This window comes from Ranitomeya variabilis, chromosome 3, assembly GCF_051348905.1.
Source record: "Ranitomeya variabilis isolate aRanVar5 chromosome 3, aRanVar5.hap1, whole genome shotgun sequence".
NCBI classification, from domain to species: domain Eukaryota; kingdom Metazoa; phylum Chordata; class Amphibia; order Anura; family Dendrobatidae; genus Ranitomeya; species Ranitomeya variabilis.
The window spans coordinates 731,696,910-731,722,046 of NC_135234.1; the positions used below are offsets into that span (position 1 = coordinate 731,696,910).

At 47.3% G+C, this 25,137-nt stretch overlaps 1 protein-coding gene across 1 annotated transcript; it reads left to right on the forward strand.

The window, feature by feature from the left end:
* Positions 1-1,340: 1,340 nt before the first annotated feature.
* PANX1 (pannexin 1) lies at positions 1,341-23,489 on the forward strand. The gene is made up of 5 exons (XM_077298435.1): positions 1,341-1,633; positions 15,804-15,943; positions 17,956-18,173; positions 20,398-21,059; positions 22,384-23,489. The coding sequence occupies exons 1-5, from the start codon at positions 1,453-1,455 to the stop codon at positions 22,455-22,457; spliced, it is 1,275 nt and encodes a 424-aa protein (XP_077154550.1). The 5' UTR covers positions 1,341-1,452; the 3' UTR covers positions 22,458-23,489.
* The last annotated feature ends 1,648 nt before the right edge of the window (positions 23,490-25,137 follow it).

The window sequence follows — 25,137 nt, forward strand, 5'->3', positions numbered from 1 at the left end:
CTGTAGACAATAGTTTTTGATGTGTTTTGGCTAGAAACTGTCCCATTTAAGGTATGTTGGACGGTCGATTGGCTTCTGATACAGGCATGTCTCTATTTTATTGTTCTGCAGCTTAATGATGGTGTCCAGAAAGTTAATTTCAGTGCAGGAGTAGTTGAGTGTCAAGTTGATGGTAGGATGAAATTGATTAAACTGTTCATGGAACGTCTTTAGCTGTGGTTCAGACTCCGTCCAGATGATTAAAATGTCATCAATGTAGCGGTAGTACGCCAGAGGCCTGATGGGACATGAGGACAAAAAGTCACTTTCAAGCTTGGCCATGAAAAGATTTGCATACTGTGGGGCCATTTTACTTCCCATTGCTGTGCCAGTCTCCTGTAGATAGATCTTCTTGTCAAACTCAAAGTAATTGTGGGTGAGGATGAATTTTATAAGTTTCACCACAGAATTTGCATCAGTCCCTGTGTTTTCCAGGAAGAATTTGCAGGCATTTAATCCATCCTGGTGTGGGGTATTGGAGTACAAAGATTCCACATCCATGGTGGCCAGGATGGTTCCTTCTGGTAGAGGACCTATTGCTGATAGTTTATTCAATAGGTCAGTTGTGTCCTGAATGAAGCTGGGTGTATCCTTTACCAAGGGTTTAAGAACACCCTCTACCCATCCAGATACCTGCTCAGTAAGGGTGCCCACACATGAGATAATTGGTCTTCCTGGGTTTCCAGATTTGTATTGAAAGGTAACTTCAACACACAGAGAGACAGAAGAGTCTGGGAATATAAACTGATGACGACCTTTGACACTTTCACTGCAGGAATGTTCCATGGATTTATGTCTTTCTACATTAACTAAGGAACTTGCCCCTCAGACTATGAGGGGTCATCACAACAGAGACCCCAATCAGGACAATAAAACATTCCTTATCTAAGAACTGGCCCAACATTTATGGGCATAACTGTTTATCACTCATGGTAAATCTGCTACATGCCACCTGTCTTATCCATGGTTTTTTTTGGGGGAGTCTGTGCTATGTTGTGCATAAATATGTGATTCTTCAGAATTTGTATTAGTCTATGCCTGATGAAGAGACCTGTGTAGTCTCGAAAGCTTGCAGTTTGTTACCATCTTTTCAGTTAGCCATTAAAAGGTATCAACCACTGAGGACTCTCAATTCTAAACATTTTTCTGTGCAGTACGGGGCAGATGCGTGACAGTGCAGTACAGCGCATGCTCACTGCTCAGGACAGACCGGTGGGAAAGACCCCAGAAACTTGTGTGACACTGTGACTGCAACGGTGAGTCACGTGGAGAGTGCACAGCCGCAGGCCCCGCCCCTTTATAGCACGCCCTGTCCCCGCCCCGGCCCCGCCCTACACGAGGGCACAGTGTTATGCGGGTGAGCCGGGTGTGATTGTGCGCAGGTGACCCGGCGCCCTCCTGCCCGCCGCGGACATGGCCATCGCGCACATCGCCACCGAGTACGTCTTCTCGGATTTCCTGCTGAAGGATGCGCCCGAGTCCAAGTACAAGGGGCTGCGGCTGGAGCTGGCGGCGGATAAGATCGTGGCGTGTATCGCCGTGGGGCTGCCGCTGCTGCTCATCTCGCTGGCCTTCGCCCAGGAGATCACCATGGGTGAGTGCTGCTACCGGCAGAGCCGGACACAAAGACAGGTGGAGGCCCCGCCCCCCTGCCGGGGAACCGGGCACAGCGAGTACCGGCACTGTGTGCATGAGCCCGGCCATTGTGTGCAGGGTCAGGAGGCACGTGTGGTGACAGGAGGGTACACTGACAGTGGGGGGCTGTGCGGTGACAGGAGGGTACACTGACAGGGGGGGGCTGTGCGGTGACAGGAGGGTACACAGTGACAGTGGGGGGCTGTGTGGTGACAGGAGGATACACAGTGACAGTGGGGGGCTGTGTGGTGACAGGAGGATACACAGTGACAGTGGGGGGCTGTGCGGTGACAGGAGGGTACACTGACAGTGGGGGGCTGTGTGGTGACAGGAGGGTACACTGACAGTGGGGGGCTGTGTGGTGACAGGAGGATACACAGTGACAGTGGGGGGCTGTGTGGTGACAGGAGGATACACAGTGACAGTGGGGGGCTGTGTGGTGACAGGAGGGTACACTGACAGTGGGGGGCTGTGCGGTGACAGGAGGATACACAGTGACAGTGGGGGGCTGTGTGGTGACACGGGGATACACAGTGACAGTGGGGGGCTGTGCGGTGACGGGGATACACAGTGACAGTGGGGGGCTGTGCGGTGACAGGGGGATACACAGTGACAGTGGGGGGCTGTGTGGTGACAGGAGGATACACAGTGACAGTGGGGGGCTGTGTGGTGACAGGAGGATACACAGTGACAGTGGGGGGCTGTGTGGTGACACGGGGATACACAGTGACAGTGGGGGGCTGTGCGGTGACGGGGATACACAGTGACAGTGGGGGGCTGTGCGGTGACAGGGGGATACACAGTGACAGTGGGGGGCTGTGTGGTGACAGGAGGATACACAGTGACAGTGGGGGGCTGTGCGGTGACAGTGGGGGGCTGTGTGGTGACAGGAGGATACACAGTGACAGTGGGGGGCTGTGTGGTGACAGGAGGGTACACAGTGACAGTGGGGGGCTGTGTGGTGACAGGAGGATACACAGTGACAGTGGGGGGCTGTGCGGTGACAGGAGGATACACAGTGACAGTGGGGGGCTGTGTGGTGACAGGAGGATACACAGTGACAGTGGGGGGCTGTGTGGTGACAGGAGGATACACAGTGACAGTGGGGGGCTGTGCGGTGACAGTGGGGGCTGTGTGGTGACAGGAGGATACACAGTGACAGTGGGGGGCTGTGTGGTGACAGGAGGGTACACAGTGACAGTGGGGGGCTGTGTGGTGACGGGAGGATACACAGTGACATTGGGGGGCTGTGTGGTGACGGGGATACACAGTGACAGTGGGGGGCTGTGGTGACAGGAGGATACACAGTGACAGTGGGGGGCTGTGTGGTGACGGGAGGATACACAGTGACAGTGGGGGGCTGTGGTGACAGGGGGATACACAGTGACAGTGGGGGGCTGTGTGGTGACAGGGGGATACACAGTGACAGTGGGGGGCTGTGTGGTTACAGGAGGGTACACAGTGACAGTGGGGGGCTGTGCGGTGACAGGAGGATACACAGTGACAGTGGGGGGCTGTGCGGTGACACGGGGATACACAGTGACAGTGGGGGGCTGTGCGGTGACGGGGATACACAGTGACAGTGGGGGGCTGTGCGGTGACAGGGGGATACACAGTGACAGTGGGGGGCTGTGTGGTGACAGGAGGGTGATGTGCAGTGATGGTGATAGGCAGTAGGGTGTTGTGTGGTTACAGGGGGATGTGCGGTTACAGTGGGATACACAGTGACAGTGGGGTGCTGTGCATTGACGGGGGATGAACAGTGGGGTGCTGTGCGGTTACACAGGGATAGACAGTGGGGGGCTGTGCGGTGACAGGTGGTTGCTTTGGCAGGAGGGTGCTGTGTAGGGACGGGGGTACTGTGACGGATACAGTGTCGGGGTTTGCTGTGATGTGACAGCGCTTGCTGTGCAGGGACAGAGGGATGCATGGTGACTGAGGGGTGCTGCGCAGTGATAGAGGGATTCTTAGTGATTGGGGGGCTTACTGTGCAGGATACGCAGTGATGGATGTGCTGTGCAGTGACCGGGATACACAGTGACGGGGAGGGGGGGTTTGCTGTGCAGTGACGGAGGGATATGCAGTAACGGGGTTGCTGTGAAGTGATAAATGGGTAGACGCTGACAGGGCTGCAGTAATAGCAACATTCCCTGGTCAGTGTGTGTATATATATATATATATTTTACAATTGATACTGTGCAGTGACGGGTGTTTGTATAATGAAAGCCAGTGCTATACAGTGACGAGGTCTTGTACTGCGCTCTTGTGTGGTGCTGAGCTGGATGGCGCTCTTCTTGTGTGGTGCTGAGCTGGATGGCGCTCTTGTGTGGTGCTGAGCTGGATGGCGCTCTTCTTGTGTGGCGCTGAGCTGGATGGCGCTCTTCTTGTGTGGCGCTGAGCTGGATGGCGCTCTTCTTGTGTGGCGCTGAGCTGGATGGCGCTCTTCTTGTGTGGTGCTGAGCTGGATGGCGCTCTTCTTGTGTGGCGCTGAGCTGGATGGCGCTCTTCTTGTGTGGCGCTGAGCTGGATGGCGCTCTTCTTGTGTGGCGCTGAGCTGGATGGCGCTCTTCTTGTGTGGCGCTGAGCTGGATGGCGCTCTTCTTGTGTGGCGCTGAGCTGGATGGCGCTCTTCTTGTGTGGCGCTGAGCTGGATGGCGCTCTTCTTGTGTGGCGCTGAGCTGGATGGCGCTCTTCTTGTGTGGCGCTGAGCTGGATGGCGCTCTTCTTGTGTGGTGCTGAGCTGGATGGCGCTCTTCTTGTGTGGTGCTGAGCTGGATGGCGCTCTTCTTGTGTGGTGCTGAGCTGGATGGCGCTCTTCTTGTGTGGTGCTGAGCTGGATGGCGCTCTTCTTGTGTGGTGCTGAGCTGGATGGCGCTCTTCTTGTGTGGCGCTGAGCTGGATGGCGCTTTCCTTGTTTGGCGCTGAGCTGGATGGCGCTTTCCTTGTTCGGCGCTGAGCTGGATGGCGCTTTCCTTGTTTGGCACTGTGTGCTGAGTGTAGCTCTTCTTGGTCGGCGCTCATCTTGTACTCTGAGCATTGGCCCGGTGGTGTGTAGGAATATCTGGCGGTGTGGGATCTTCTCTGACCACTCTGTGGTCTCTGTGCTCGGGGGGCTTCTGTTCAGGCTTCTGAAGCCATCTGCTTATGCCAGGTACCTGCAGAGCCGCCATGTCTGCCCCATCCCTGCAGTGACTGCTGCCGGCTGTTCTTCTCTGTGACCCAGCATCTTTGCCTTCCTCGTTCCTTCAGATTCCCTGTCTGACAACCACTTCCTTTCATATGCAGTTGTCAGGCAGCACAGCTGCAGTCACCAGTCCCTGCGATGTTACGCAGGGCTGTAGATGGAGGCTGCGATCCCCGTCCTCTGCTGTCAGATTTCCAGAATATCCTCAGCGGTCGCTTAGTTGCTTGTCATTTAGTTTCACCCTGTTCATAAATCAGCTGACTGCAGCAAATCATTGCAAGCAAAGCTGCAGTGTAAAGCATAAGGGGAAATACAGAGCAGCAGCCTGATGACTTCTGGTCACTTCACACACCGTAGATGATGTTAAATCCTACTACAAGTCATCACAGCACCGATCCTTTATCCCTTTTACAAGATATACCGCTGCTGCAGTCATTCTCTGAGGCTTCTGGAAGAACCTGAGCTCAGCGCTCTGCAGCCCCCGAGCGTGTGGACCCCAGCAGTCTGACCCCACCGATCAATAAGTTCTCACCTGTCCTGTGTATGTGATAGCCAGAGGACCCCAGTAATGGGATTCTCTGTCCCTAATCTGTGATGTCTAGGGGGTCCGCACATAAAGTCTACAGGCTCGCCTTTGTGATCTCAGAAGCACCAAGGAGTAGCCCCCCAATGGACTATGTCTGTCTCCCACCGATTTCTGAAGGATAGCGGACTGTGACACCCACCATAATCTGTGTTCCCTTGCCCCCCTCCTAGGCTCCCTTGGTCTCGCTCCCCCGGTCTCTCTCCTTTCCGCCTTCAGACTCCCCCGGCAGCACTTTATGTCACAACCAATCAGTCCTTTCGTTCAGTCCAGAGATAATCAGTCGGTGCACAGTGGGGAGGTCTCCACACACCTTAAGTGGTCAGCTGTCACCCCCCAGAATTGGGGGGGTACACCCGACCTTTATGTAATGTATGCATTGGTCTACACCTTGCAAGTTAGGTGACAACTTGCTGATTGGTGATGTCACCACAGGAGCCCCCCACCTGTCCCCCCAACAGAAAGCGACATTCCTAACCCTGTACGTTATCCCCCATCCACAGGACAGAACATGCTGAGTGTCGGGGTTGCGACTGATGTGGCTCCAACCAATCAGCACCTTCCAAGGTTGTACCTTCCAGTGTGGGAATATCCCTTTAAGTATATTTTCCCTTTATACCGAGAGGGTTAAAAAACTTGAAGTGAAAGTGAAATCTAGAAATCTGACAGCCTGGATGAACCCTTGAAACGGTGGTGGCTCTATCGAAAGAGCTTCGATCATCATTTTCCCTACCTCCACTGCCTCTGGAGGGCCACACAACAGCTGCACGCTCTGGGTCTACGCACTCCCCCCCCATATGTGATGCTACCATGGAAGAGGGACAACCCGCCATTGCTGTCAGGTTCTACAATTTTGGCAAGACCCAATTTTCCTGCACTTGCACATCAAAGCAAACAGACAGGAGAGGAGAGATCCGGTGGATTTAGCTCACAAAGGATTGTCCAGGCTGCATGCAATTGCAGCAAACTGTCAGCTGTGAAAAGTTTTAGGTCTAAAGGCTTTCCTGCTTCTGGGAGTAAAGAGGACAGTTTCTGGTCATTGACAGCAAACAGATCTTTAAATAGTGGAGAAGTAAAACACATATTAGAAAGTTACCAAACGTTTCATTCTCCGCTGCCGAGTCACCTCGCTGCCGTTCCGGGATTCCTGCATCTTGTTTTGGTTTTGTTCTGTGGTTACATAATCGGATGTGGTATGTTCTTGTATAATTAGTACCCACATAACAAGAGGATGGAATCACTAATCGGATGTGGTATGTTCTTGTATGTTTAGTACCCAGGTAACCAGAGGGTGGAATCACTAATCAATTTCTCACCCACTTCTAAAATTAGACATCGATGGAGTTAATCCGCCACATGTGGTATATAATTATATAGATCCGCACCTAGGATGTGTATGCATCTTGTGGCAGATGTAACAATGGAGGCAATAAATGGGTTACTCGGGTGTGTGCATCTAATATAATCCTGTCCTGGCACAGAATGACCCGGGTGTCCGCCGAGACATCACGTGGAAGAGGTTTGTTTTCTTGCAGCACCTCTTACCTGCTTTATGTTGATTCAAGGTGCAACGTGTCCAGTTTTACATTTAGATTACAGCTCCCTCACCCGGACCTGGTATGGGGTCTGCAGATCCAGACTGAGACCACCATGTTGTCATATAGGGGCTGAGGTCTGGTGTAGTAGAACCACAGGAGATCCAGGTGAGGTGGTTACCTCTGGGACCAGTCCTAGGGCTTCAAGATGTGGCTGCTTTTTTATTTTTGCATTCTTGGCCCAATCATACAGGTGTGTAACATCCGACCCCTCACCATGCCATACCATGGTACAGAATGGCCAGTGGGTGCAGAGCTCATTAATACCGATGAGGTCCTGTATAGGAGCCTCTGGGGTAACAAGTTCATGACCTTTTCTTTCCTCCTAAATCTTCCCCCATCACCTGTGAGTGATATTATTGAGAAGTAGAAGGAACCGCAGCAACTCGGCCACGAAGTGGAGACCCCGTAACATTACATATTGGGATCACCGAGTGCTGAGGAGAAGAGGGCAGAAAAGTCACCAACGCTCTCCTGACTCCATAAGTGTCTAGAGTCCAGACCTCGTCTGGTATAATCATCCCCTCAAACACTGAGCCATGGCTGCACCCAGTGCACAAGGTCCATAAAAGTACCACTAGATGAGTTTGGTGGAAGAATATGATCGGCCACACAGAGCTTGGACCTCAACCCCATCCAACACCTTTTGAGATGAATTAGAAAGGAAATTGTGACCCCCTGGCCTCTCCTCAAATTCCCACTGATGCCTCCCAAATCTTGTAGAAAACCTTTTCAGAAGAGCGAGACCTGCTCTACTATCTGTACAGGGGCCATATAGTGTCTTATGCTGAGAGTTTAGACCCGCCGTTGGGCCTGCAGATGTTGGAGTGTGGCCACGTGACTTGTCTGTATTAACCGTTACCCTCAGCAGACAACAAATGTTTTATTCTATTGAAAGTCTGACTCCGGGAAGAGCCCGACCTATAATCAGCTGTCTGACCCTGGGTGAGTGTATAGGGGGCCCGATGTGGACACCACCTCACTGGTGGCATCACTAGAAGGGAGACAATAGTTGTACCAAGGCTGGATCTCCCACAACCAGCTGTCACTGCCGGGAGAGTCGGCGTTGCCTTCAACCAATCTATGGTCGTCCTAGTTCTCCAGAGCAGGAGATGCTGGATCTTTTACGGTGCTCTCACATGGGTTTTTTGTTTTTGCTAAGTTTTAGGAGCAAGAACTCTCCAAAATCCCTGAGTTTTGATTAAACAGTTTCTGCTCCCAAAATGCAGCAACCCGCGCCCCCCACACCTTTTCAGGGGTCATCTTCAGTGTTCTACTTGGAGAATAATATCTCTACTTTTCAAAAGGCCGATCATAAAGTGTCTCCATGTCGGGACCTCCATCCATCAGCCGTAACTTTGCACTAAGATCGAATTTACACTTCAGTTTTCTGCTTCTTGTATGTGAAATATGGAAAAAAAACATGTCCTCGGTTCTCGGGGTCCGTTTTTTCTTCTGTTTTTCGGACCATGTGTCTGTTTTTATCATCCGTGTGTAATCTATTTTTCTCGTAACAAAGTCAATGAGTTTTCCAAAGCGTCTTCTTACATTAGTCAGTGAAAAACAGGCCCCGGCCGTCCTCTGTCTGTAGCCTTTCTTTTCATGGACCTATCCTCCTCAATGGACGACCACAATTAGATCCAGCAGTCTCAGATTTCCGAGTAGTTGTGCCTGGCGTGATTTCCCGAGGCCATGTGTCGCTGTTCGGTCACGGTGGGTGTAGGTTTGCAGCCGCGCCCCGTGTGTGTGTGTGTGATCACTGCATTCCCTGCAGTCACTGATCCTGACAGGTGGCCATTCTGGATCCTGCGTGTAATGTCTGCCCTCCCCGGGCTCTCGGTTGCATTTTTGCCGCTCCGTTGCTTCGTAACGCATTGCGTTGCCGCCGCTGCTGAGATTTAAAGGGACCTGTCACCAGGTTTGTCCCATATGAGACAAGACCGCCACCTTTCAGCCCCGATATACAGCATTCTGATGTGCTACATATCTACCCCCGACCCGGCCTGCAACAAAAGAAAACTCCCTTTATTATATTTACAGTGTGGTCGGGTCTGGTGGGCATCACTTTCATGGTCTGCCGCATCCCTTCTTTCAATGCCGTCCTCTTTGTGTGCTTCATATGGATGATGTGCCCTACGTCACCCACGCAGTGTTCCTCGGCATCACGCTCCTGCGCAGGCGTGCTTCTCTTAGGCTACGTTCACATTTGCGGCCAGCGCCGCAGCGTCAGGCGCCGCAGCGGCGCCGCATGCGTCATGCGCCCCTATATTTAACATGGGGGCGCATGGAAATGCGGCGCACTTGCGTTTTGCGCCGCATGCGTCGCTGCGGCGCCCGCGTCGGGGCGCAGAGGACGCAGCAAGTTGCATTTTTGCTGCGTCCAAATTCAATGAAAAAAACGACGCATGCGGCGCAAAACGCAGCGTTGTGCATGCGTTTTGCTGCGTTTTTGTTTGCGTTGTGCGCTGCGGCGCCGACGCTGCGGCGCACAACGCAAATGTGAACGTAGCCTAAGGGAGGGGTAATGTGCTGCAGTGCGCAGGTTTCGGGGGTCTTTGACCTTTCCTGGCTCCTGCATACGCGATGACGGGGAGACTGGATGGATGACGTAGGGACACGAAGCAAGAAGGGAGGCGCCGGACCCATTGGACATGCTGTACAGTATAGATCCATAGCAATATATGTGCCCCATATTAGGGTATGTTTCCACGTTCAGTAAACGCTGCGAGTTTGACGCAGCGCTGCAGCGTCAAACACGCAGCGTCCAGATGTTCCAGCATAGTGGAGGGGATTTGATGAAATCCCGTCTCCACTATGCGTGGAAACCTGCACGCGGCGGCCCTGCGACTATGGACATGCTGCGCGTCTTTTCAGATCGCAGCATGTCCGTACACCTTGCGGGGACGCAGCGTCCCCGCAAGGCATATCACAGGGCCCTATGGGAGAGAGCGATCATCCCGGATGTGAAGAGTTAACACATCCGGCATGATCGCGTCCCAGAAAGGGGGCGGGGCTTAGCGCCGAGCAGCTTCGCCGCTGCGGCGATACCGCCGGCCATCCTGAACGTGGAAACATACCCTTACATTGATCCTGTAATACATCAGGGTGTGAGCTCCCTCTAGTGGTAGAAGTCAGAAAAGTCTGTTCTGAATCTATGTCTATGCTGGGATTGCAGCTTTGTCATACAAATGTTTTTGTTTTTTTGTTAGTAAATTAATCAGCACAGATTTTTGGACTTTAACCCCTTGGCAACAGCAGCCATCCGAGAACTGGGGCAGTTTGCCTTCGCTATATGGACCTTAACCGCTTGGCAACGGACGCCGCACATTTACATGGACCTTGTGCCATCGATATATGGAGCAGACTCACTTTCTTTTTATAGGAGATTTATCAATGTCATAATTAACTGAAAGACGTCAGTATTGCAGTGTATTTTATTGTTGCTGTTTCTCAGTAAGCGTACTTCCCTCGCAGAATGGAGTAAGAAGTGACCAAAAATGTCACCTGTACCCCAGAATGGTACCAATAAAAGCACGTCTCTCCACAAAAAAAAAGTTGCGCGTCTCCAAACATGTTGATACAGACCAATATGCAGTGCAGACTACTACTCCTATCCTCCTACCGCTTGTTCTACATGGTGGGATCTCCTGACCCGACCTCACAACCTGAGATTTTTTTTATTTTTTTTTTATAGTGGTGTATGTCTTCATTATTTGTGAATTCAGTTACCTTATTCTGTGTGCTCTATATGGCGGTATTACATGGGTTTATTTCATTATTCACATGCTGCTTATTTGGGAAGTGTATGGCGGTGTCATGTGGATTGGATCTCGGGGTAATATTGTGACACAATATGGCAATATTTTGTGTGCAAATAAATTTTTTTAGACATGCGCTGGCGATATTTGACATTTTATGGCGTTATCTGTTATTTTGTGGTGGTATTATACAGCCCTTTTACGGCGATATAATTTTATGACTTTATAATTGTATGCATTGTATGGCAAGATGAACAATGACGGTATTCTATGGCATTGTTGACAGTGTTAACATTTTATAGCGGTATTATATGGCATTGTATTGCAGTATAATTTTTGCATTTTATCTATCATTAATGTTTTGGGGGTCCTCCTGTTGGTACGTGCCGCTTCTGGACCTGGTTTGGGTCCCAGCTTCATTAACTTTAAGGCTATGTGCACACGTCAGGATTCTTTGCAGAATTTTCCTGAACAAAACCGGACTTTTTCTGCAATAAATCCGCTCGCATTTTTTTAGCGTGTTTTTTTTTTTTTTTTTCTGTATGTGGATTTTTCCGGATCTTTCCACTACCATATTATATCGTGTCAAATCCGGAGATTTTCCGCAAAATTAATGAACATGCTGCGTTTATTTCCGCGATGTGGTTTTTTTTTTGGCGGAAAAAAAACGCAACATGTGCACAACAATTGCGGATTGCATTCTGATAATAGGATGCATAATGTAGGCGTTTTTATAGCGGAAAACCGCCGAAAAAATCCGAAAAATCCTGAATGTGTGCACATAGCCTAAATGTATCACTGCATAAAATGGCCCATAGATAGCAGTGGAGCTGAAGGCTGTTCATTCCCGGCATCGGTCCGGTCACGGATTAGTCTCCTTTAAGAATGGCGGCAGCTCGTGGGCCATCTCTTCCTGCCCATACATCACATCTCTCTTGGCACCTCCAATATGGATGCGTTCCCCTGTATCGGACGTAATTGCTTCGCCCCGGCAGCAGACTGTCTCTTTGTGCCTCGGACAGGACGCCGCTCGTCACAACCGATCTGCTCCATATTAGAAAATCAAATTTTCCATGTTGTGCATTGAACAAATTCATTACTCGTGATTGGCGGCAGCGTTATTAAATATAAATGTAATTACAAAAACAGCGAACAGAATGGATATTCATGAAGGAGATGTCGTGCGGGGACGTCCGTCACATTGTGTTCCACATGGCAGGATGGCCATGTGGCAGGAATATTTAATGATGGTCGTCGTCTGACTCATAGGGGGAAGTGTCTACTATTGGGCTCCACATAGGCAATATCTTATTATCCATTGTGGCTCTGCTTTACTGATACAGAGCTCCAAATCTCCTGCAGTGGGCATATAGGACAGAGGTTATATCCCCTCTGCTGGCAGCCACCACTAGGGGGAGCTCACTGTAGACTGGTGTCTTATTCGCTGGGACTGGTGATTATATAGTAGTGTAGATGTTAATGTCTGACCCTCCTGTCCCTACAGCTGAGCTTCCCGCACACACACTGGGCCTAGTTTATGAAAACTGAGAGAAAAGCCTGTCCTTGTTGTCCTTGGCAACCAATCAGAGTGCAGCTCTCATTACTCCACAGCAGATTTACAGATGAAAGCAGGGCTCTGATTGGTTATTACGGACAACAAAGATAGCTTTGGTAGTTGAGGCCTATGGATGCTAAAGTTACAGAAGCCTTTGAGCAGCGACAAAGGGGATTACTCTCTCTATAGTCTTTATCATTCTAGAAATCTGTGATCCAAAATGAAGGTTCGCCTCATCTGTGTGTCTGACATTATAAGGTTGTTGTTTTGACTGAATTCTCCCATGATGGTGGTAATCTCAGCGTGGCCACCCCTGTCCATTATTCACATAGTGCTCCCTACATCGTACACACAGGCTCCACCTTGTCTTATGTAAGGAAGTATTCTCCACAGGAAGGTTTAACAAGTCCGACATTCAGGGTCTGAGTACAGACTGCGATGGCCGGACCGTGCGCAGGGCTCTGACCCGAACTAACACCAGGCGCTGATACCAAACCGCAGGATCTGTCCCTCAGAATCGTGTTTTTGCATAATAATTACGTCCCCCAGGGGTAGAGCCTGGGAGAGGGAACTCGCCGTAATCCGGTACCCAGTCGAAGCCTCATCACACGAGGAGAGTTTGAGCGATTACTAGTTAAGTAACTGCCCGTATAAATGAGACCATAACCTGACATAATCATGGCCGGGCGCACTTCACCACAGATTTCTAGGGTTTTCTAAATCCGTTTTCGGCTGGGTCCAGCTGGTAGCCCCAAGTCTGACTCCTCTAACCTTCACATGATCTTTGTATCACCAAAGGTCCAGCTGCTCTAATGTCCAAAGATCGTCTCATAGCCTCAGGTCCGGGCACCCTAACCTTCACAGAGCAGTCGCTTGCCCCGTGTCTGGCCGCTCTAGCCCCCGGCGGAGCGGCCGATTGCTTCAGGTCTCGCCGCTCTAGCCTCTGACAGAACCCCAGCTCGCCCTGGGTCCGTCAGGTCCAACCTGATCTCTGACTTTGGAAGATTAGATTTGTATAAATCTCTATCTGCTGAAGTTGATTGCCCATGATACCAGATCCCCCAGAATCATTGCTGTGGTCGCCTTTGCTGCTCGGGACCCTCCTTATTGATGTGATGTTGCTCCGCACGTGGCGACTGTCCGCATAATGTGATCATCCATGATTTATTCCTCAGTCATATGATCTGAACAATCCTCCTTTATGTGGACTGTAAATGTGTGCATGTCCTCCGCCTGGTGCCAGTGTGTACAATACAAAGCCGTCCTGTCCGCAGCCCTCATCAGCAATAATAATTATTCTCCGCTGTCTGTTCACACAGCACTAATCAGTGCCCCAAAGAACAGCGGAACAGGCATAAGATGGACACCAGCAGAATAGTGAGTGCAGCTCTGGAATATAATACAGGATGTAACTCAGGATCAGTACAGGATCAGTAATGTAATGTATGTACACAGTGACTGCACCAGCAGAATAGTGAGTGCAGCTCTGGGGTATAATACAGGAGGTAACTCAGGATCAGTAATGTATGTACACAGTGACTGCACCAGCAGAATAGTGAGTGCAGCTCTGGAATATAATACAGGATGTAACTCAGGATCAGTACAGGATCAGTAATGTAATGTATGTACACAGTGACTGCACCAGCAGAATAGTGAGTGCAGCTCTGGGGTATAATACAGGATGTAACTCAGTATCCGTAATGTATGTACACAGTGACTGCACCAGCAGAATAGTGAGTGCAGCTCTGGAGTATAATACAGGATGTAACTCAGGATCAGTAATGTAAAGTATGTACACAGTGACTGCACCAGCAGAATAGTGAGTGCAGCTCTGGAGTATAATACAGGATGTAACTCAGGATCAGTAATGTAATGTATGTACACAGTGACTGCACCAGCAGAATAGTGAGTGCAGCTCTGGAGTATAATACAGGATGTAACTCAGGATCAGTAATGTATGTACACAGTGACTGCACCAGCAGGATAGTGAGTGCAGCTCTGGAGTATAATACAGGATGTAACTCAGGATCAAGTAATGTATTTACAAAGATACCATGTCCCATAGAATACCCCAGAGCACACATAGGGGGTTTTATCGTGGGTCCAGTAGACGCTGTGTATATGGTGCCGGAGCTGTACACACTGGTAACGTGGCAGAGGACACTATATTGTACCCGCTGTCCTGTTTGGCTATTTCTCCTTTTAGTAACATACTGTCAGTGAGATTGACTGCGGGGGACGCTGCTCATATTTTGCCATTGTTTTTCTTGAGAATGTTCTAGATGTTATAAGCCCAGGAGACCTTTCTGTAAGATCCGTGTTATTGTATAATGTCCTGTACATCACACCACATCTCATGTGTCTCCCTATGATCCCATCTTTATTACTGTCTTTCCTGTAGGTGCTGTAATCATTGCAGATTGGGTACATTTCCTAGACGAAAGCTTTCTTATGCTGTCCGCTGCAATCATAACCTCTATGCCAGAAAACACACCAGGACTTAGCAGAGCATAGCAGTAGTGTAGTAAGAAGAAGTGAGCACTAGGTGGCGATGTTGTATAAGGGAACGTGGATGTAGGAGAATGGCGGCAGCGGCTGCATGTGGTTGTCTTCTGCTTCTTTCACACTAGCGTCGGGCTCGGCCCGTCGCACTGCGTCGGGCCGAGGTTACCGACGCTAGCGTTGTATACGCCGCACAACGGGGGCAGCGGATGCATTTTTTCAGCGCATCCGCCGCCCCATTGTGAGGTGCGGGGAGGTGGGGGCGGAGTTCCGGCCGCGCATGCGCGGTCAGAAAAGGCGGACACGTCGCACAAAAAAACGTTACATGTAGCGTTTTTTTGTGCCGACGGTCTGCCAAAGCACGACGCATCCGTCGCACGACGGTTGCGACGTGTGTCAATGTGTCGCAATGCATCGCTAATGTTAGTCAATGGGGGAAAAACGCATCCTGCAGACAACTTTGCAGGATGCGTTTTTTCGCCAAAACGACACATTGCGACGTACTGCAAAAAACGCTAGTGTGAAAGTAGCCTTCCTCTTCTAACTTTACATGTGCCCTGTACCGGCAGGAGTCCTCATAAAGCCAAGGAGGCGCAATACAAAGCTTTATAGGAGGGGGGCACTCTGCCCTCTATACATTGCACAGCGCATGTCCACCACTAGGGGGAGCTCATGTATTCATGCTCTTTGCTATTGCACAGTAGCTATAAATTCTCTGTGCAGTGAGCTCCTCCTAGTGGCAGCTGTAGGAAATGCAGTAAAGTGCTGGCTCTCTTTTCACTACAGCCCCTATAGCACTTCCATAGTGTCCTATCATCATTTCACATGTGCAGTGTTTGTAATATTAGCTCCACATTGAGGACCTGTAATTACACTTGTGTATGGTCCTGCTTTCCTCCCCATCACTCTCGCAGACCATTAATGATTGATTTGCTCTGTATTTCGGTGACAGGTGCCCAGATCTCCTGCTTTGCCCCCAGCAGCTTCTCCTGGAGACAGGCCGCCTACGTGGACTCTTTCTGTTGGGCAGCCGTCCAGCAGAAGCACTTGTCACACAGCGACTCCGGGAACATCCCTCTGTGGCTTCACAAGGTAAGACCTAAAGACCTATGCCCAGGGGTGTAACTACAACAGGTGCAGGGGTTGCAATCGCACCCGGGCCCTGGAGCCTAGGGGGCCCTAAAAGTCCCTTTGGCCTATAGAAAAAAAACTATTGCTGTTAAAGATTTAAAATATTTGGGGGCCCCCGTTGGAGCTTTTGCATCGGGGCCCATGTGTTTCAAGTTACGCCACTGCCTACTGACCAATTTTTCAATTTTGCGCTTTTATTTTATTTATTTTATTCCTCTTCTCTTCTTCCAAGAGACATATATATATATATACATATATATAATTTTTCCATTTGACCGCTTGTTTTTTTGCGCTGCAGTTTTGAATGACTCCAATGTCAATGTGGGGTAAAATAATGAGAAGAAAAACATAATTTCATCATTATATTTTGGGTTTAATTTATCCGGTGTGCGGTAATAAGCTAGCTAGGTTGGTAGGATTAAGGCTTTTTATATCAATACTTTGAAAAAAAAAATCTTGAACTTTCGGGAAAAAAAAATATTTAAAAAAAAAAACATTATTACTATAATATAAATATATATATATTTTTTAATTTCCGTCCGGATCCCAGAATTCCAAGCGGAAGTTCACTGACCGCCATATTGGGGCACCCAATGATGGGTGTCTCAATATGGAAACTGCTGGTGGTACCAGCCTCCACTTCTGCTAATTTTATTTTTCCATTCTTCAATACACTAAATTGTGAATTATGTCATCTCTAAAAACAATACATCTCCTCTTTTCAGTGGCCACGTGATTGGAAAGTATAATAATTATAGCTCTTCGAAGACAAAGGAGGAAAAATAAATCCAAGGTGAAAAAATAAATGTAAAAATGACTGCATCCTAATAGGGTTAGAAATAGTACATTTGTTATCGGAGAGTGCAAGTGTAGAAGTTTTGGAAGTGTTGGATGCTGCTGGATGTAGTTCAGTAGTTATGACACTAGGTGGCAGCACATCACTAACTTGCTTAGGATTTTTCCAGGATAGGTGCAAATTGTCTCTTCAGATAGGATGAGGACTAGAACTCTAGCGCCACCTAAAGGAAGTAGCAATCCTACAAGCCAGTATTGACCCTTTAATGGGAACCTGTCAGCAGGATTGTGCACAGTAACCTACAGACATTGTCAGGTCGGCGCCGTTATACTGATTACACTGACACCTGGTGATGAAATCGTCTTGTGGTTGTTTAATCTTTATGTTCAGGTTTCAGTTAATAATATGCTCGTGCTCCGGGGCGGCCTGTGGTAGATGCTACTGCTCAAGCGCTGCCTGCACCATCTTGGTGGAGACATTTTTTTTTTTCCTCTAGCAAATTCTGATTTAACAACAACCACAAGACAGATTTCATTACCAGGTACCACTGTAATCAGTATAACGGCCCCGACCTGACACTGTCTGTAGTTACTGAGCACAGTCCTGCTGACAGGGGCACTTTAACGAGCCCGGATTTGTGCAGACGCAGCTTTTTGAGGTATTCAAGCAGAGATAACTTAAGGAAACAATGTTTGTCTTTGGAGGGTTTTTTTTTTCTGTCGCTTTAGAGAAGAGAATACACTTTTTATTTATTTATTTTTTTCCACCCGGCATTTTTAAAAACTTTAAAAAAAAAACAAAAAAAAAACAAACAAACAAAAAACCTCCAAATAATGTCCTATGAACAGCAAAGTGGAATGCACTTAATAACGAATAGGAAGAGTTTTTCAATCGTTTTTTAAAGCCGTTTTTGAGGAGGATCTGGTGGAGGATCCTCTCTATAAATGGGGGGATAAAAACCCTGTATGTGAACATGGCCGATCACTGGTGATTGAAAGGGCATCACGCGTCAGAGAGATCAACAGAATGAAAGGCAAAGTGCCCCAGTGGGGCTGTGCCGGGGTCCAGAAGGTTGAAGCCCCCAGCAATACAGTTCTGCTGGTCTCTTGGACACAGCACATCAGAGTAATGTTGACCCCCACAAGTGCCGGCTATAATCCTGGTTCCTTGCTTCTAGTTCTTCCCCTACATCCTGCTCCTGGGGGCCGTCCTGCTCTACCTGCCGGCCTTGTTCTGGAGGTTTACCGCGGCCCCTCATCTCTGCTCCGACCTGAAATTCATCATGGAGGAGCTGGACAAGTCCTACAACAGAGCCATCAAAGCTGCAGACAGCAAAACCAGCAGCAAGAAACAAGGCTCCAGTTCACCGACAGCGACTGACAGCGTATCACAGAGGTAACGCCGCCACGGAGGTTGTCAGCCCTAAGAATTAGCTGTGGGGCTTACAGCTTCCATCCCTTTCATTAGTAGTGGGCACCACCTGTAATATACAACCGATATCTCGCCGCCATGACCAGGATCAGAGTTGGCTCTCATCCCGGCAGCTTACTTCCTTACATGCCGTTGTCAACCGTGACCAGGCATGTAAAGAGTTACAAAAAGGAAAGGAGCCCTCCGCCACTCCGTCAGCTCATCGGCTCCTCACTGTGATACATCCTTATGGCATACTTAGGCCTCGTTCACACGGTCAGTATTTTACATCCGTGTAATCCAAAACCAGGAGTGGGTGATAAATGCAGAAGTGGTGACATGTTTCTATTATACTTTCCTCTGATTGTTCCACTCCTGGTTTTGGTGTACAAATACTGAGGTAAAAAACTGACCAAATACTGAACGTTTGCACGTGGTCTGCTTCAGTAGTAGTGTACCTAGGCCATGTTTACACATTTAGTATTTTATGAGTTTTTTACCTCAGTATTTGTAAGCCAAAACCAGAAGTGGGTGATAAATGTAGAAGTGGTGCATATGTTTCTATTATACTTTTCCTCTGATTGTTCCACTCCTGGTTTTGGCTTACAAATACTGAGGTAAAAAACTGACCAAATACTGAACGTTTGCACGTGGTCTGCTTCAGTAGTAGTGTACCTAGGCCATGTTTACACATTTAGTATTTTATGAGTTTTTTACCTCAGTATTTGTAAGCCAAAACCAGAAGTGGGTGATAAATGTAGAAGTGGTGCATATGTTTCTATTATACTTTTCCTCTGATTGTTCCACTCCTGGTTTTGGCTTACAAATACTGAGGTAAAATACTGTCCAAATACTGAACGTGTGCACATGGCCTGCTTCAGTAGTAGTGAACCTAGGCCATGTTTACACATTGAGTATTTTACCTCAGTATTTGTAAGCCAAAACCAGGAGTGGGTGGTAAATACAGAAGTGGTGACGTGTTTCTATTATACTTTTCCTCTGATTGATCCATTCATGGTTTTTGCTTTCAAATACTGATGTAAAATACTGAGCGTGTGAACGTTGCCTTATACTGTATTGCTGACTGTAGAATGAGTAAACCGAGACTCGATCAGTGAGCTCGTTTTGATGGAGTTTTTCTGAGCTTTCCTTAGCTCATTTGACCGCTGACCTCATCAATGGAGAGTAGAACTTTGTAGTATGATCATAAATCAGATCACCGAAGTTCAGAAAAACCTAAATCAAAGAATTACAAGCTCAGACGTATTCTCACGTAACTCATTCTGCAGCCAGTAAGGTGCAGGGGGTCAACAAAGATCCTGTAAAAAAACAAATATAATGAAACCCAATAGCAAAAAATATGTATGTATTTTTATTTTTTTTTTAACCCAAAATCCATGCGTTTAAGTAAAAATAAAATTGTCCTCAATGGTGTCCGTATACGTTAAAGGTGTTGTTTAAGACTATAAGTATGGCCGCCTTCTTCTAGAAACCGCAGGGTAGTGGCTGATCTGCAATACCGCCCCATGCGGTGGATAGATGAGGCGCTGATTTTAGAGCAATGCTTTTATTACTCCTGGACAACTTTTTGAATTCTGATAATTAATATTTAATTAATAAAGGACCCCCTTCCCACAAAGATAAAGTAAAAAGGTTAAAACAGTGTGTGTATATGTATATATATATATATATTTTTTTTTTAATATAGTAATATATAACACGGCCAATATATCTCCAGCGTTGTGCGCGGTATCCACATTAGGGGGATTTTAGTTTTGCCCAGTAGCCGGGTGTCAAATAGAGGACATCCATCTTGTGATGTCCACTAGGAATGAGCAGTTCTATTTGTGCTGCCCCGGTCAGTCGTCCAGTTTGGTCTTCCATGGCAGACAGACTTCACTTCCACCATCCTGTGCGCCACTGATGCTTTTAATATGCCCCATGATGTTGGGTGGCCCCCGACATGCCAGGCTGAGGACACCATGACAAGAAGGAAAGACCAGCTGCCGTGGAGGAGCAGACCAGGACAGCTCACATCAAATTGCTCATGTCTAATATCCAGGGGGCTCCTTAGCTGTTTGCTGAGTTCTCACACCTCTAAGGGACCCTACTAGGCCAGTCCTTGAGGGGTTACAACTGTCATGGACGTGATGACTGAAGCCATTGATTACTCATTGTTTTGTTTTTACTTATCTACGTCCATCTGCAGCTTGTTGGAGATATCAGAAGGAACCTTCAAGTATCCATTTGTGGAGCAGTATCTGAAGACCAAGAAGATCTCTCACAACCTAATCATCAAGTACCTCATCTGCCGATCCTGGACGCTGGCGATTATGCTCTTGGCCTGTATCTACCTCGGCTGCTACATCAGCCTCTTCTCCCTGACAGATGAGTTCAGCTGTAACATCCGCACCGGCATCCTGAAGAACGACACTTCGCTCCCGCCCTTGATCCAGTGTAAGCTGATTGCGGTTGGGGTCTTCCAGCTGCTCAGTTATATTAACCTGATTGTCTACTGCTTTGTCATGCCTGTCGTCATCTACACAATGCTGGTGCCATGCAGGAAACGGTCCGACGTTCTGAAAGCGTACGAAAGTGTCCTGCCGAACTTCAGCATCCAGCAGTGTTACTCCAAGAGCTACGACGACCTCAGCATCTTTCTTCTGTTCTTGGAAGAAAACGTAAGTGAGCTGAAATCTTATAAATTCCTGAAAGTGCTGGAGAACTTGAAGGACACTGGAGAAGAGTTTGACCCCATGCAGCTTCTGCGAACGTTGGGAACCGTGAAGACTGATACGGTCGATGGAAAGCAGACGGCATTTAAGAGTGCAGCTCTGCCACCTACAGGGCAAAATTCAACTGAGCTTAAGGGTAAATGTATATATATTTTTGCATTTTTATAATATTTTTTGGTTAACATGGAAAATTACTGTTTCCTGTTTCTCTGGTCCCACTGGAGACAGCACAGAGGAGGATAGCTGTGAGATGAGTGACTGACTGTGATTTTTGAAAGGGATGATAACTTGAAGAAAAGTTCCAGTATTGGGTGAAATTACCAGAGACACTAAGAGGGGTCATAATATGAGGAAAAGATCTTATATCCTCCTGGGGTCACTGGAGGCTGAACAGGAGAGATGACTGTACTACAGGCAGTGATTGGGGTTGATAACATGAGAAAAAGTTCCTGCATCATGGAGGCTGCACAGGGGAAAAAGATGACATTACTGTAGATGGTGATTCGTAAGAGGGCTGGTAACATGAAGAAAAGTTCCAGTATACTTCTGCAATCACTGGAAGCTGTAAAGGTAGTGATTGGTAAGCGTAGACAGGAGACGGTACCAGAGACTGATTGGTAGGAAGAGTGATAACATGTGGGAAAGTTCCTATGTTCCCCAGCCCATCCCCGGGGTCAATAGAGACATTTCATGGGAAAGAGACGACAGTAGCATAGATGAGGAAGTGGTCTGATAACATAAAGAAAAGTTCCTGTATAACAGAGATTACTGAAGGTTGCCCAGAACATAGCGATGACCATACAAGAAACTGATTGGTAAGAAGGGTGATAACATAAAGAAAACTTCCTTCCATGGGGTCCCTGGGGACTGTAGAAAAGATGAGGCTGAAATTATTATAGACGGTTAGAGGGATGATAACATAAAGAAAAGTTCCTATATCCTTTGGGATCACTGTAGGCTGCTTTACAGGAGTGATTGGTAAGAGGGGTGGTAACACGAGGAAAGGTTTCTATATCCTTTGGGATCACCGGAGGCTGCTTTACAGGAGTGATTGGTAAGGTGGATGATAACATGAGGGAAAGTTCCTATATCCTTTGGGATCATTGGAGGCTGCTTTACAGGAGTGATTGGTAAGAGAGGTGGTAACATGAGGAAACGATTCTATATCCTTTGGAATCACTGGAAGTTGTACAGGAGTGATTGGTAAGAGGGGTGGTAACATGAGGGAAAGTTGCTGTATCTGGAGGGTGTACAGGGGGAGACATGACAAGAACAGCCTGGGATAGGTCTTTTTATTGTAGCTGCTATGTGGATATATTCGGAAATGATCCAGCACAGAATGATAAAGGTGATCGCTGTGATTATGAATCCCTTACACAGTACTTTCTGCTTCCCGGGGCAGGGAGGACATTTCTATTATGAAGCTAGAATTTCTGATCCGCACCCCGTTGTGTCCCCAGATCTGAAAACGAATGATGGCATAAAGACGGATGATAAGAAAGTCAGACAGAGACTTCTAGATTCATCATGCTGATCAATACCCTCAGCCTTCCCGACATTGTTTACAGCAACCGCTGCGAGTATTCACTGCACGAGCCGACAGCTGGGATGGAGCCGCCGCCGCCGATCGATCACTGCACAGCGCTTACTGAAGACTCATTGTGAAGCTGTTCCTTTAAGAAGTCATCAAGGACACGACCCTTATGTCCGGCGACTGTATGCCATAATAATACGAGCTGTCAATCAAGCGATCAGACTGACCAGTTTTGCCTTTAGGTATATAATGCCTCATAGTAAAAAAATGGTACCGTCGACACTGGATGTCACAAACCTGGGCAAAAACTGGTAAAACTGTATAATAAGTGTTTTTATTATTTTATTAAGCTTACGTTTAATGACTTTTTTAAAAAAAAAACAAAAAACAAAAAAAAACAAAGACGCACTGACCCATCCTGCTGAAATGGGATTTTTTTTTAATTTTTTTTTCCTGTTGGTTTGTTGTATATGCATGTATGGTGCTCCCACAGAAAGAAGGAAAGCACTAGGGGGCACTAGAGAGACAAGTCCCAAGAGCCATGAAATCCTGTCTGCCTCTATAACCAGCAGTTGGTGCAGAGTAGGGCGCTGGTTTGCTGCGCGAGATGACGTGTACTGCCTCTAGGTGGCGCTGTGTACACAGCTTCCGTTTACAGACTTTTCCCCAGGTGTCTTTTGCTATGAAGAATCCCTCGTAGCTGGATCCACCACAAGGAAGATGAACGTCTCATACTTGGATGTTTTGGGGGCTCCTGTAAATGCCCCTGACTTATATTTGTGTGTTTTTTTTTGTTTGTTTTTTTTTAAATTTAAAGAATGTCGGGTATTTACACCATAGGGGTCTTGTCCGCCTGTCTAAGCACCTTCTTGACACCGATCATTAGGATGACAGAACCCTGGTGCTTCCATAATTTGTGATCATTTTTTTTGCACTAGAATGGATAAAGCAGAGCCGAATTTGTCATTTGTGGTTTATGGAATTTATAAAAACTAAACCAAGAACAGGGATTGGGTTAAACTATAATAATACAAAATAAAAAAATTATATATATATATATATACACACACACATACTCACTCCTCTACTCAATCCCCGACTCTATGGTGATCACCTCCAGTCTTTGCTTACTTCCTGCTGCAAGTATTATCACTGCTGAGGCCATTGATTGGCTGCAGTGGTCACGTGAATGATGTACAGCGCGCAATCGCAGGAAGTAAGCAACGATTGATGAGGGATTGAAGAGCGAGGCGTGTGTACCTCTTATAAAAATGTGTGATATATACATACATACATACATGCACCTAAGCCGTTTCCTGCTCATGGCATTTTTATATATAAATATATCTTTTTATTTTTTTAAATATATGTTTAAATTATATTTACAAGTATCTATCTCTCAAAATCACTACGTGCCGCCTACCTATTGTCTGTGTATACAACTTTTCCCTTAAAAATATATATTACATTAATATAATTTTATTTGTTTCTTATCTAGTTAGTCGCCTTTTACTCTTGTCAAAATTTTTTAGAAAACCTGCTCACCCTCTCCAATGGGCAGCAGCATCTTTTGTGCAGGGAGATTGCCTGCAGTCATATGTAAAGCCATACATAACATACAGTATGGCTGAAAGTGTTGACACTCTTGACATTTGTTCCAGAAAAGTATTGCAGTTACACATGTTTTGTTATACACACGTTTATTTCCTTTGTGTGTATTGGAACAATGCAAAAAAAAAAAAAAAAAAAAACAGAAAAAAGGCAAATTGGACATAATTTCACACAATACCCCAAAAATGGGCTGGACTAAATTGTTGGCATCCTTAAATTAATATTTGGTCACACACCCCTTGGAATAAATAACTGCAATCAATTGCTTCCTGTAACCATCAACGAGCTTCTTGCACCTTTCAACTGGAATTTTGGAGCACTTACCTTTTGCAGGCTGATCCAGGACCCTCATAGATAAAGGGTATCTTCTCTCAACAGCAGTTTTAAAATCTCTCCACAGGTGATCAATGGGATTTACATTCAAACTCATTGCTGCTATTTCAGAACTCTCCAGCGCTTTGTTTCCATCTATTTCTGGGTACTTCTTCAAGTATGTTTGGGGTCATCGTCCTGCTGGAAGTCCCATGACCCTGGGCACTACATTATGACCCAAAATCCTTTGAAAATCTTCAGATTTCATGATGCCTTCCACACAGTCAAGGCACTTTGTGCCAGAAGCAGCAAAACAACCCGAAAACCTCTTTTTGTACCTCCACCATGTTTGACTGTAGGTACTGTGTTCTTTTCTTTGTAGGCCTCATTCCATTTTCAGTATACATAGAATAATGTGTTCTACCAAAAAGCTCTAGCTTGGTCTCATTTGTCTACAAAACACTTTACCAGAAGGATTTTGGCTTACTCGTACATTTTGGCAAACTGCAGGCTAGCTTTTTTATGTCTGTGTGTCAGCAGTGGAGTCCTCCTGGGTCTCCCGCCATAGTGTTTTGTTTTTTTTTTCATTCAAATGTCGACAGATGGTTCTTGCTGACGCACCCTGAGCCTGCAGGGCAGCTTGAATTTGTTTGGAACTTGAGTGGGGCTGCTTTTATGCCATTCGGACTATTCTGCGTTGCAACCTTTCATCATCAGTGTCCACATCGAGGGAGATTAGCTACAGTGCCATGGGTTG

Excerpts from the sequence above, each read along its gene's own strand:
- PANX1 (XM_077298435.1), top strand. The coding sequence starts at position 1,453 with ATGGCCATCGCGCACATCGCCACCGAGTACGTCTTCTCGGATTTCCTG. Across the intron at positions 1,634-15,803 it reads CGCCCAGGAGATCACCATGG|GTGCCCAGATCTCCTGCTTT; the intron begins GTGAGTGCTGCT and ends TTTCGGTGACAG. Across the intron at positions 21,060-22,383 it reads AAATTCAACTGAGCTTAAGG|ATCTGAAAACGAATGATGGC; the intron begins GTAAATGTATAT and ends TTGTGTCCCCAG.